Source organism: Berghia stephanieae, chromosome 8 (assembly GCF_034508935.2).
Source record: "Berghia stephanieae isolate SIO BIC M18660-M18661 chromosome 8, UCSD_Bste_1.3, whole genome shotgun sequence".
In the NCBI taxonomy this organism is placed as follows: Eukaryota; Metazoa; Mollusca; class Gastropoda; order Nudibranchia; family Aeolidiidae; genus Berghia; species Berghia stephanieae.
The window spans coordinates 38,631,908-38,646,013 of record NC_088367.1 but is presented as its reverse complement, the minus strand read 5'-3'; the positions used below and the strand labels follow the sequence as shown (position 1 = coordinate 38,646,013).

The window sequence follows — 14,106 nt, the reverse complement described above, 5'->3', positions numbered from 1 at the left end:
AGAAAAAAGAGTGTCTTTGTCCCATTTTGTGTAATGATTGGAAGATTTATTTGATATCTACATTATATATTTTGCCATTTGCGGCCGCGAAAAAGTGCAGAGAAAGGAGAATAATATGACTTTGGGCATTGAGCGTTTTATATAAAAGGCAGTATAGGTCGGGCTTTGACAAAAGGCAGTATCTTAATTCTTTTTTAATTAAAAAAATATGCTGTTTTATTTATAAATATAAAAATAGAGGCGATTCTTGGCAGCAAGCCATGCAACAGAGCCCCGCCACTGGGGTAGGGGCAGAGTACTGTCTAATACTAATATTATTAGATAATACTGGACTAGGTGCCTATTAATAGAATAAGCACTGGTTGAATACGGAGAGAAAATAATCAACTGGTAATGGGTTGGGTTGGGGGGGGGCTAATCCACAAACGACCGAGGCACTGGACGCAGGGGAGAACATGGTGATACGAGAACAAAGAGAAAAAGCCGCCGGCTCTTGGGTTGTGGAAATGGTTGTTGGGGGGGGGGGGGGGGGAGTGTGTGTGTGTGTGATTATTCTGTTTTTAATGAATTAGAGATACTCATGAGTGTGTGTGTGTTTAGGAAGACCAATACGGTTTCTATAACTGCAAACGGAATAGTAACTGAGAGTTTCACTAACGATAAGTTCATCATTCGGGCGCATTGTAATGAAGTATTCCAAATCAAAGAGCCATGGAGTCATTCAGACTCGACCCTGGTTAGCCACGGAGTTCTATTTAGTTTAGACTCGAGTCCGAATTGCCACGGGAAGCAATTCAGACTCGGTCCGAACAGCCTTATCCTATTACTACAGCTGCGCTGCTACTGCTAAATATCTAGAACACAAGAGTCTGAATATTATGAACACTGGTAATAGTAGAAAGTGGAGCGAGAGAATGTTGAAATAATCTAGTAGACTTGCACTTGTATTGCATAATCATGTCAGTATACGTAGTAGTACTTAGTAGGTCTAGTAGGTTTTTGCAAAACGATTTCTCTTTGAAGTTAAGAATTCCAAGTTTGCCTAATCAGTGTCTAATTGAGGAGACTTGTCTTGTGTAGTTGTATTAGTATTGGAAGTGTCAATTGCCAAGGAGTGAGTCCTTGGTAGTTGACGGTTCATCAATTGCCAAGGAGTCAAATTGGAACTCTTCAGCCGCATGTGGTGATTTCAGTCGGGCCTCAATCAGCTGCATGTGGTGATTTCAGTCGAGCCTTGATTTGCGCGCATACGAATCTCGAACCCCGTCACTTTCTTTTCTTCCATTCACCATTCACTCATTCCTTGTCAATCGTTGTGGAAAGGATTAAGTCAACATTTGTTGGCATTTGTTTTTAATTTTTATGTCTTTTCACGAATTCCAAGATGAGTTAAAATAATATAAAACAAAAATTACTGTTGATTTCGGATTCAGCGGGGGGAAAAAAAACAGAAGGACGAAGTGGCAAATCCCTGCCAAGATGTCCTAGATTAAAAAAGAAAAGTAAGATTTCCTTTATTTTAAAGGAAATATACTGCACATCGTCTTAATACGGAATAATTAACGTAAAACATTTGTGCAACAAGATCAATCCGTGGCATTAATAGTAAATAGTTGATGATCTACCAACTGGCAAGGTCCGTAACAAAAAGAGGAAATATAAGAGAGAGAGAGAGAGAGGGGGGGGGGGGGGGGGGGGGATGACAGAGAAATACATACACAGAGGAAAAAATGGCAGAGAGGGAAAAGAGAAAATGACAGAGAGAGAGAGAGAGTGTGTGTGTGTGATAGAGAAAAAAAGAGAAAATGACACACAGAGAGAAAGAAGAGTAAAAGAGAGTATTAATTAATATTAATATTAATACATAACATCACTCTGTGGCAATGCATCACTTCGTGACACTAAAGGTACTCCGTGGCAGTTAAAAGTACACATGCGTAGTTGATGAACTGACACGGTCCTTGGCAATTGACGATTTGACAATTGTCAAGGTCCTTGGCAATTGACGCTACCATTAGTATTATTATTAGTAGTGGTGGTGGTGTAGGCAAGTCTGCTTTTGAAGTATCGACTTCACTATGATGATTGACTATGACTATGAATATTTATTAGAAGAATAATGATATTATCTATCTAGTATCTAAGTCTACTACTTCACACGATTCACACTTCGACTTCAGACTTCACTACGCAACATTGAGTGTGTAAATATGATTCGCTTTGTCTCATCTGGCAATTGTGAATAATTAAAATAAGACGCCACATCTACTTCATTAACTCAGAAACGTAATCGTGTGTTTTTGTCGCTACGTATGGGCTGGGTATGATGATAGGGGTTTAAGTCTAATTTCTAATATTATGATGGTTGTAATTGTAACTCAAGTCAAGACTCAAGACTCAACAAATGGCAAATATAGGGAAAAGCAGAAAGCGTCGGTTATTTCCACAAGTTGGTCTAGAGATTATACATTCTAATTATCATAAAAATCCAATAATTCAACCATACAGCTGACATCAAAATCGTAACCCGAAAAGATAATGTCCAATGGTTCAAGTCTGAGCCCAAGGCCACAGTTTGGAGTGGAGTGGTATGGAAACAACAAACTGCCATCCTTGCCAAGTGATGTGGTATATATGGAACCATGATATCTGTTTGGAATTGGAAGGTCGAGATATCCAAACGTATTGTTCAGGAATAACGAGATCTACATTAAATCAATAGGTGTCGTATGCCGCTATATGTGAATAATGTGAAGGCAAAGAAAGAGATCAAAATCCATTCCTGGTAACTTTGTAAACACCACTTTCCACTTACCACCATCTTGAATCCACCTTATCAATACCACAATGCATCACGAGAATTACAAACAAAATGGCCGACTCGTCAGAGCGTGAAGTCTACTGCGAGACGTCGATTTTTGCATTCAATCCCTTTGTGTGTGAATCATTCTGATCAATGAACTTATTTTATATAACCATTTAAATTGTAATAGATAGGTCTATATATTTTCATGGATTAGTCAATTTTTGCAACAAGTCCCAAGACTGCATTGCAGCCCTCGATAAAGAAACAATCGCTGCAGTTTTGTTGTCGTTCTCGCCGAGAACCGACGATTTGAGTGAGGGTTTTCTTGTGGTTGTAGGCTCGCAATTATCGTTTGTCCATTGAATCCACATCGAAATAATTAGATAATTTAACATGGAAACAGATACTAAAAGTGATGCAACTAAACACGAGATTCAAAACGATCACCAGCATTCCCTTGAAACCCCAGAGCCAGATGTTCTGAAAAAGAACAGATTGAAAGGTAAGCCCGCCTTGGCCTTACGAACTTATTTCAATTCAAACTTCAGACACAGACCGCAAAAATATGTGAATGAAGTTTATAAATAATAATTAAAATGCAATACTATGCGAATCGTGTGCGCTTGAAGTAAGGTGTTACAGATGCTTTTCATTTTCTCCGTATTGATTACAAATGCACACTAAATTCACCGGCAGTGTTTGAGTTTGACTGAACTGAACAGTACACGAAGTAGATTAAGTTTAAGAACATATTCATATAATAATATAATATAGGGGAGGACTTCCGTAGTTTCACAGCACTTCTACTTCTTTTATACTATTTAATCTTTTAGACGTTATGGATTTTTAATTTGTTGCAATGTCCAATAGATATTCTAAGATATAAGAATTTAAGATAAGTATAATTTTAATTTTATAAAAATAAAGTGGTGTGAATTTTATAATTTCAAAAACGGGAGCTCTTCCTCTGCTCCTTCTGCTAAGGCTAAGGGAAAAAACCCAAGTATTCCTTTAATTAACCCTAAGAAAAACAGGAAAACCAAACACCCTAAGATCTTTACTAAGACTAAGAAAACCTATAACTTATCTCTAGCAATGAGAGAAAAATCCTCCGACCTGGAGCTAATACTACTAGAACTAGAGCTAGGGAAAAAAAGTCAGAGGACTGTTTTACACTTCTTTTCAATACTTCAACGACAAATTGGTAACAGAGAATCAAAACAATGATCAGATTAGGAAATTTTAAACTTTTAAATCTTGAGTAGGGCAGCGTTGCTCAACCATATGGTCTTTGCAATTCTTACTCAAAAGGTACCAAGTTCGACTAAACGTCTCGTTGTGTGGCCTTGAGTAAGGCACCGTGTCTTAGCTCATTTTGCGGCGCTGCACTGCGGCTGATGCCTGGGTTATTCCAGTCTTCCCTTGGAATAGACCCTAAAGACAAATTTCCCCTTGGGAATGAATAAAGGGAATTTAATTTTTTTTAATTTATTTTATTTTAAAATGAATAAACGTCTGACGTATATACTTATTTAAAGAGATGCCACCCTGAGCACCTTACAGAATTATTCCCTCGAAGATAATTTGTTATAGTATCTTTAGTTAGGTTTGGAGTGGGATAACCCTACGATTAAAAAAAAGTGGGGTTTAGGAGGGGGGTCTCCACCTGATAATTTAAAAAAACCCGAAGTGACTATTTCTCCGAATGCTCGGGAAAATAAACTTAATCTATTTTTCTGAATGGTTTCCATTCTCAAGTTTTATTTTGGTTATTTGCGATCTGGGTGACTGTGAATGCATTTATTTTTTTTTAGTTTTGTTTTGCCAGTACGTGGGCGCGCTGTCTTTTATTCCCAACTTTCTGAGACTTCTATCTTGAGTTTGGGTTATCCTGTCTTTCAATTTTTCAATCTCTTTTCCCGTCTTGAGACTTTGGCTTTGTTATTTAGGTTTACTTCTGTTCTCTCTTTGATAGTGCAGCACTAAGTGCAAAAGTGAATGCGCCATGGAGTATTCGCGATAGCACAAATTTTTGATAAAATCTGTCTTTGTCAACAATGTGCCTAAAAAACGCTAGCTTGATGATTCGTGAGAATTCCCTGTCCCCTCTGTTTGAGCATTTACTTTTGCATTGACATCGTTGTCGTAATCCATCAGCTACTGGAGGCCAACCGACCATTCTGAGGAATAGAGTTGTTTATTTTCGTGAGCGTTCTGAGAAATAGAGCCAGCCAAAAAAAAAAAATCCCCACTTTAGGCGTGCTGTGAAACTACAGAAGTCCTTCAGAACAGAGTACTTTGGAACTAGGGACAAGAGCCTAGTAAAACTTATAAAGAAAGTGATTTATTTTGTCTAATTATGATTATTTTATTTATTTTTTATCCATTTGCCCCAGAAATCCAGACATGGTGGGAGATTCCTGCTATTGCCCACTTCTGCTCTTTGTTCAAAGCTGTTTTTGGTTTTTGCGATTTCGATATTGAGGTTGGTATTTTTCAAATTTAATCTTATTAAAAATAACATATGGTCCAACATAATATCGCAAAAATATGGGTCTTTGCAGGTAATTTTTATTATGAAGCACCTCAAAATACAAAAAAAGCTTCTTGTGTATCTGGCACAATATATCAAATTTTGAAAAAAATCCCAGCCGAGATCTTTGACCTTTTTGAGCCTCAAAGTTGGTGAAAAATTTGCGATTTTGATGAGCGTCGCATTACGCTATTAGTTATTGTTCGAAAAATTTTATTACCAGACCCATATTTTTATTTTTTATGTTGGACACAATGTTATTTATTGAGGTACAAATCATCAATGACCAAAAATGAACCTTTAGAGTCGTGAGAAAAAAAATAATTCTTTTGCTAAACAGCACACAGAGCCATGTTCAAGGACAGATAACTCCAAAAGTTGAAAAAATCATTTTCTTTCAAATTATTGTAATCTATGTTACATGTTGTCCAGGATAACCAAATTTGAGAGATTTAGCTTGATTTATAATAAAGTTATATAGCCTCTCAACAATGGACCCACGATTTTGACACGTTTTGAGACAAAATTTCAAAATTTGTAAAATTTCAAAAATCCATTTTCTGAACTGAAAATTCGGTTTTCTCATAAGTATCTTCAATTGAGCCAAGGGTGAGGAAAATCAAAATAGGTGTGATTCCTAATTTTAAAACATTTGGTCCACTTGACATGGAATGCCCCCAATATATGATTTAAATAAAAACCATATGGCAGCACTGTATAGATTTTGTCAAGCAAAGGCAGAGTTAATACAAGTCAACATCTTATTCAGATTTGATTCGCTTTCGGTCTTTGTCTCTAATACACGCTATTGTAGTATTAAATCCTGCTCTCTCTCTCAATTTTTCAACATGTCACGATTTCTTCCATGATGAAATTTAATCATGATATTTTGTAAGATTTATCTCTTGAATTTAACACTTTTTGAGGTTGAGGGCAAAAATTTGTTGCAATTAATCAGTGACTTTTATATTGTTTCTTAGGAAATGTTGCGATTATCCTAAGTGGACTGTATTAAATTATTATTATTATAATATAAAGCAATATGGATTTAGGTCTGGAATACCTAATTATATGTTGCCTCCAATATGTGGGGCCAATGACCGAGATATTTGTAGTATTATTGTGTACTGTTGACTACGTGCTTGTGTGTGTGTGTGTCGGCACGGGCATGTGTTTCATGGGATATCTGTTGGGGGGGGGGGGGGGGGTCCTGTCAAGGCTTAATCCATCCATTCAATGCTTTGCTCTTAGACTGCCAGGGCCTGTATTTTCTGTTATTATTTGACCCCCTTTTTAGTCTCTAATCAATCTGCAAATTTCTACACATTTTTGAATACTGTATCATTTGACATTTGGGTACTTTTGGATGTACATGGTGGTAATTATCACATAGACCGTCTATAATTGTCATTTATTAAAAATGATAGTTTTAAGTATTCTAATATGCTATTGATATTGCAGTTTTAAATTATACACATGAGTTCATCAACAATTGTCTAGATGAAGTTGTCTAATTAGATTTTAATTTTATAGGCGCTATTGAAATGAATGTCAATTGTCTCCTAGACAGATTTTGGTGCTTTGTAAAAGGGCGTCTTTTTTTTCTTTTTAATTTCAGGTTTCATCATTTTATGTTCTTGAATTGTCTAAAGAAGGAGAATTTGTTGTTATGATACAATTTCTGACTGAAATCAGGGAAATTTTATTGACCTCAACCAAACATCTTGTAAACTTGGTATTTCACACCTGGGTCAATATAATTCTCGATGTTGGTCAAATTCATATAAAGGCATTTTGGAATGATGCATGGAATGCATTGCTTTTACTGTTTTCTGGGTAATGGTTATAAATAAGTAAACAATGGAAATGAATAAGATTGGATTTCAATTTAATCCAGTTGTTACTGTGTTAAAATTTTAATAAATTGATTTCACTTTTTTTTTTTTCAAATGCAGGACTTGGAAGAAGCACTCATCACATCCCCAGCCAGAGGAGGGAGTACTTTGGTGTTGGACATCATCTGTCAGCTTTTGAATGGCTGCTATGCCAGGAATGATATCAAGTGAGTTACTTGTTACTCGTTGCATTTTAAATTTTATATTAGTTTATCTTTCTTGCATACACAAATAAACTGTCTCACTCCATGCATCAGACATGATTTTGTCTTGAATTTTTGTGAAATATTCTTATGCCAAAAGGTTGAGACCCTTATTGTTTTTATGGTTGGTTTGAACCATGAGTGAACTATACAAGCAGAGCTGCCTACTGTGCTGATATTTTGAGGGTAAAGTTTGGACCCATCTTTTCCCATCATATTCAGATTATATTTTTTTTCACCGAAAAAGTGGGGGTTAGTCAGTGTACTACTTGTCATGCTTCCATCATACATAGCCTTGAGTATTTCATCCACAAAGAGTAAGAGTTAGACAAGTATACTAAAAGAAATAAAGTTGTGAAGATAGTTTGTGAATTAAAAAATGTTTAAAATTAATTTTACTCACAAATGGAGCTTTTTCTACAAATTCAGCTGCATGATATAAATCTGTTTGTCTTAATTGTTTTTTATGGGGTATTTTAAGTGATTTATGTAGAAATTACGTTTGTGCCTAAATTGATTTAGATTTCATGTTCGTTGTCTGTTTATTTGAATCTCAGCATTGATGCAGATTTTATATCTGATTATGTGTCTATGGTGCAGAGCCAGGCAATACAGAAATAGAAATTATAAGTAAAAATCATAGTTAATCATCAGACTTCTGTATTACTTGCCAGATGATATACCATTCCACCACATTGGTTATCCGCCATAGTTTAGAATGATTGATGTTTGTTATATTTTTATATAATGCAAGTTTTGGTGTGACCTTTGTTTCCACATTTATAAAAACAAACATTGAACACATGATGAAGAAGATCAAAATGTTCAAGTGTATCCTTCATTATTATTTTTTTAATAGATTGGAAAAATTGTGATTTCTTAGGAAGATCTTTTATATGCTTTCTCTTTGTCTAATTGGAATCTGGCATAAAATTTGAGGGTCATCCATGGTTTTAAACACAATTGTCCTGTCTTAGGTTAGTATAAAGACATTTTACAAGTACAGCACTTGAATGAGTGTGTTTTAAGATGCATTATAATTTATAACCATTAAAATTCCTGGACACCCTTTATTTCCTCTCTATTTTGTTGGGTTATGCATCTTTTTATTTTTATTATAATTTTTTTTTCTCTTATAATGTTTTCAAAATTATGTTCATGACCAGTAAGTAAAAGGATTTATTTATGACAGGTATTTCAACTACGATCTGTTCCTGAAAGACATTTTCAAACAGCGATGGCAAGTAGAACTGGGTCGCTCAAATCCTGTAGCATCTTGCAATTTCCTAGAGTTGTCAGTCAGGGAAAGAGTGGAAGTTTTGCATGCCCTCTGTGACTTTCGTCTTGATGCAGATGACGTAGCAGAAATGCTCAAGGTATTTATTGATCTTAAGGTCATGTTATAATAACTTGTACCAATAGAATCTATTTAGATTAAATTTTAAAAAGATAGTATTATATAGCACTTGTTAGCGCATAAGAATGACTAGGTCATGCTATATGTGCTTCACAGTTACAAGTATGACAATCTAGCTACATACACGGGGGGGGGGTTTAAGGTTATGGCCAACTTTTTCACTTGAGATTCAAATATTTTTTTGGCCTAATATTTAGATGGAAAATGTTAAATTATTGTTTTTATATAAAAATAGATATATATTTATGGGACTAAGATGCAGCATCTATTCTAAAGCACTTTGATGGACAAATTGGATTTGATCTTGTTTTGTTTTTTGTTGTTGTTTGTTTACTTGTCTTTTTAATGGTGTCAATATATCTCAAATTTGTGACAAGAAATTTAAATAGCTTTTTCTTCTTTGTTCTGTGATTCTGGTTTTTTTTTTAAATTACTCTTTTTATTGCATTCCAGGGTCTTAGTGGAGACAGTCTGCGCGTGGACCCTTTAGGGGTGGATGGGGATGGTGCAAAATACTGGTATTTCTATGGGACCCGACTTTACAAAGAGTTCCCAGACCAGGATGAAATGGACCTTAAGAAAGGGTAAGTTTCAGTTTTAGTATTAACAATAGAAAATAAATTATGTTTTAAAAATTTTAATCATTCTTCAGCCAGAAACAAAGCGATAGCTTTATAGCATCAGTTTTTTAACATATACCTGTCAACCCTTCAGATTTTGGCGGAATCATTCCTATTTTCACTCTACTTTTCAGCCCTTCCTTCATCGTCTCTAAAATTCTGATTCTCAAAAATAATTATAACCTTAAGAAAAAAAAGGCAGGTGAATGGAAAATTTATAGGGTCTCCTCTCCCCTCTTTCATCTTTAATTGCCAAACACATGTGATCGTTTTGCCAGCTGTGCCAGAATACTGTCTTTCAGTGTTTGGTGGTGATTTTGAGCGGGAATTATCCATTGATGACAAATTCCTGTTTTTCGTCTCTAGGTCGTATTTTCTGTCGTTCTGATTGCACTGTTGGATTGGCAGGTCTGCATGAAGTGTGGAAATATATGAAAATATATCTATGAAGCATCTTAGTTGGTTTTTTCTTATAAATAAAACGGTATTGGCTTTTGCAGAACCCGCCCACTACTGCAATATATTCTTAGACTTAAGAATTTTATGATTGTCTCGATCCCAACTATAGAATTTTATATGTATGGCTGGCTCTATCTTGAATTTTGTCCCCGTTCTTAAGTTTCAAAATTCAACCCAAAAAAAAAAGAGCTTTATTTTTTTATCATTATTGTTGCCTGCTCCATTCGTTTTCATGAGTATCAGCATGTATCCCTTTTAGCTTTCTCCTAAATGCTATGTTGCCAGTTGGTTTGTAAACTTCCAGTCTTTGTTCACTCTCAATAATTTTTTTGAAAGAGCCGGTATTAATTAACAAGCAATAATAATCTATTCATTAATGGTCTGAAGTTTGCAAAGTAATAATAATAACAATTATTTGTTAAAGTTCAATCTTTAACTTAAATTTTAAATCAAGCAACATTTGAATATTAAAATAGATTTTAAAATTTCTTCTCATCAGTCAGAAAAAAAGGAAACAGACTACACCTGTATGTGCAGAGGAGCAAGAAGGTGATGCAGATTGTGATGAAAATGGGATGGAAGAAGATAATACATCTGAAAATGTAGAACGGTTAAAACGAAACCCCTCCTTAACAGTCAGTAAGCCCTGTGTGACGGAGGGTGGTGAGGACGAGGAGGGGGAAGAAGCTGGGACAAACGAGGACATGGAAGTGTGTGAGGTGGAAGAAATAGAAGATGATGATAATTCTGCTAATGATGAGGACCTTCAGTAAGTTGTTTTTGTTTTGTTTTTTAAAACCTTTTTTTCTGGTTTATGGATACATTCAAAATGTTATAAAGATAAACCACTATACATTAATTGAGTTATGGTTTTGGTGAATATATTAAAATATTGCCAAAACAAGGAATCGTTGCAACCAATTAGATTAAAGGTAGGGGTGGACAGTTCAAATTCAGTCTTTGCCACCATGTGTGGAGTGCAATGGCTTAAAGGAATCGAAAGGCAATAAAGCATGGTATAAAATGTAAGAGGGTCGGTGATAGTGATAGAAACTTCACTTAAGAAGATTGTAGTAGCAGGTTAGAAGTTGATAGAACAAATAGGTTATTAATTATACAACACTTAATATTCAATTGCCTCTTAATTAACATAATATAACATAACTTGGTTAAAGGCTTAAATTATGATTAAATCCTTGAAATGCCTTTTTTTTTTGGTGAAAAATACAATATGATCTATCAATAATATCATCAATGTATCATTATACAAATCAGTAAGAAAAACATTACTGGTCGTATTGAAATCTACTTTCGGTTGATTAAAGTTTTAAAACCATCCATGCATCATTTTTTTTTATCTTATATTATTCCACAAGTACGAAAAATTGAAGATTTTTGTTTAACATTAGTAGTACATCCTGGATGAGTAAAGTTTGAATTTATCCATGCTTTTAAACTTTACAGTTGAGAAAGAAATGAATTGTGATGAATCCATAGTATCAATCTATAAATTTGAATCAAGTCATCGTGAATTCTTTTGCACTTTAAACAAGGGAGACCCAAATATTAAAATTTTTCTTATGAAATTTAATTCTGGATTTGTTTTATAACTATGGATTCTGAAAAATCTTTACTATCCTCTGAAATGTTTCAAATCTTTCTTTTTTTATTTGTAGCCCTATCTTTCTAGGACTTGTGGCTTTTTCATTCGATGACATTTTACTTGTAACTCAGAAGAGACATGTTTATCAAACTACTTAAAATATGGATATTTCCCCCCCCCCCCCCCCCCCCCCCCCCCCCACCGCCTGTTGATATAATTATTGTTTCTAATCCAGATGCCTTGAGCTTGGGATATTTGGTCCAATAACATTTTTGTTTTTGTAGTTGTGGTAGAGTTGTGTCAATTTCTACAATGGCAATGACAAATATTTATAATGTCATTCATTATTTTCTTTCTTAGGGATCAAATTTACCAGAGTGATGATGAAGAAGAAGTAATGAATGACGACCAAGACAGTGACTTTGAAGAAGAGCTGATGAAGAAAAAGAAAAAGAAAACTCCAACGAAGAAGAAATTCAAGCAGTCTGCATCAAAACAAAAATCAATCCCAGACCCAGAACCAGGAGGTCCCAGTCCCATCCCTGATGAAGGAAATGAGGAAACCGCTTCTCCAACTATGTGGGTTAAACCTAGTCTAGTCTGGACCCTTTGCAACTTACCCATTCCTTCTCTTAGTCTGTATCTCTTTTTTTCTCTGTTTCTTTCTTTCCTTTTTTTTTTTTTTTTCTTTTTCTTGGGTGGGGTCTTTGACCTCCCATGGTGGGCAGGAGGTCACACTGTGTCTTCTATCGCCTTATATTTGTTTTCCGAGTTGCTTTCTGCCTTTGTCTTGGAATGGGATTACTTAGTTTTGTCCTTGCCTGGGCTCGAGTCCTTGACTAATGTATAGTTATGGTTATGAGAGATGATGTTTTTTTTTCTTGTAAAGCATCTCTCTGTTGTGTACTGTTAATTTCTTTTTAAAAATTTGGTTTGTAAACATTTGAGTGTATTCCTCTTAGTGGAGACCTGTGTTTGTGTCTGGATGAGACTTTTAGGTGATCTCAAACAAAGTACACTGCTAGTATGCTCTTGGAGTTGACATTTGTTCCTATTTGAGCCATTCCCCTTTGTCTTACTTTGTCTTGTGTGCTTTCAATTGTAAATCTATAACCTTTTTGACTATCCCAATCTCTCCCTTTTTACTGGTGCTGAAATGACCTAATTGTGTTGCAAGCGCCGTAAAACCCTTAAAAACACACATTCATCTTTTTCTTTATTAAATATTATTTGAGATCATAATTCAACCTCATTCATATTTTAAAAGGCTTGATGTTTGTTCAATTTTATAGCAATTTAATTTTAAAAATATATCCATATCCCTTTTCCCATCCACTCACTAGATATATCAGAATCTTATTTCCTAGGTTGCTGATTTTCCGTAATATACGAAATTCAGTGTGTTAAAAACTTCAGCATTTTTCAATCACCTGCAGTGCCTCTCAGTGCCATGCTACTGTACATCACGCATGTTTTCTTGGTTTCCTGTATTTTCCTCCTTTTTGACAAATGACCATTATTGTCACTGAATTACACTTGATTGTATTTACAGTGAGGATGTGATTGCATCAAAGAATAAGAAGAGAAGCAGGTCCAAATCTCGATCTAAAGGCAGGGGGAAAGGAAAATCGGGAGAGAACAGAAGCACAAGTCACGAAGCTGTCAAAAAGGCAGATGTTGGGTGAGTATTATGTTTGTGAATTGAAATATCTTGATTCCATTTATAAACTTAGGCTAGGGTTGGCAGTACTGCATTGGCGATGTAAAGAACGGCAAAGCAACAGGGATAGGTGGTATGGTGATGCATCTGGGCAGAGGCAATGTCTGCAGAAGAAACGTTTCAACAATATCATTAAAATATGGTATATTGTGTCATTTTAGATTAGGTGTAAATTTGGCAGATGATCTGATAAATTTTCTTCCTTTTTAACAAATTTCCATTATCGTCTTGGAAAAAGGTTGGATAGCTGGTTGGATATTTAAGACTTTCAGGACAGATTGCTGTAACTATGCACTTTTGGGATTTGATTGCAGTAACTCAATCTAGAATATATTTTCTAATAAATATTCCAAACGTACTGCCGTTCTCGGTCATGTCAGCAGCACTCATACGGGTGTCCTGTTTTAGATCTTTGTAGACCTGTAAATTCTAAGTCAATTAACTGAAATCAGTCAATTCGTCAAATTCAAATATTTTTAAAAAGGGAAGAAAGAATGCATGAATCGTAGTCGAATGACTGTAAAGTTAATTAGGAATGTTCCACAGCGCTACGCATAGCTCACAGGCCGTTTATATTAACGTTGGATATATTGCCAAGGCTAAGCGGCGCTTTTTAGAATTGCCGTGTCTGAACACACCCCAGTGTATTTTCATACAGCCTTCGTGAAATTATTTTTTCACTTTCTAAACCTGTCGTAGCCAATTTTAACTGAGCCGTCGAGCGATAAATTTCACTGTTTCGTCTAAGCCAAAATTGACATTTACTTGAAGGACAGGGAAAATATGAAAAAGAAAAAAATTCGAACACCGGAAGTTCGTTATGTAGACACCTTCAAATCGAAACTTAAAT

The 14,106-nt window shown here is 35.2% G+C and overlaps 2 protein-coding genes across 2 annotated transcripts in view; one reads left to right on the top strand and one right to left on the bottom strand.

Annotated features, from left to right (window-relative positions):
* The window catches only part of LOC144978638 (uncharacterized), a 42,582-nt gene extending 39,723 nt beyond the window's left edge, over positions 1 to 2,859 (bottom strand). The window contains exon 1 of the mRNA XM_078924948.1: positions 2,816 to 2,859. The gene's annotated coding sequence lies outside the window, so the exon portion shown is untranslated. The remainder of the gene's footprint in view (positions 1 to 2,815) is intronic.
* Positions 2,842 to 14,106, top strand: part of LOC144978637 (uncharacterized) — a 35,708-nt gene continuing 24,443 nt past the window's right edge. Inside the window, exons 1-8 of the mRNA XM_078924947.1 lie at positions 2,842 to 3,308; positions 5,203 to 5,291; positions 7,295 to 7,401; positions 8,630 to 8,813; positions 9,308 to 9,438; positions 10,433 to 10,702; positions 11,897 to 12,115; positions 13,089 to 13,217. Of these exons, the coding sequence (XP_078781073.1) occupies positions 3,200 to 3,308; positions 5,203 to 5,291; positions 7,295 to 7,401; positions 8,630 to 8,813; positions 9,308 to 9,438; positions 10,433 to 10,702; positions 11,897 to 12,115; positions 13,089 to 13,217 (1,238 nt within the window). The 5' untranslated portion in view covers positions 2,842 to 3,199. The remainder of the gene's footprint in view (positions 3,309 to 5,202; positions 5,292 to 7,294; positions 7,402 to 8,629; positions 8,814 to 9,307; positions 9,439 to 10,432; positions 10,703 to 11,896; positions 12,116 to 13,088; positions 13,218 to 14,106) is intronic.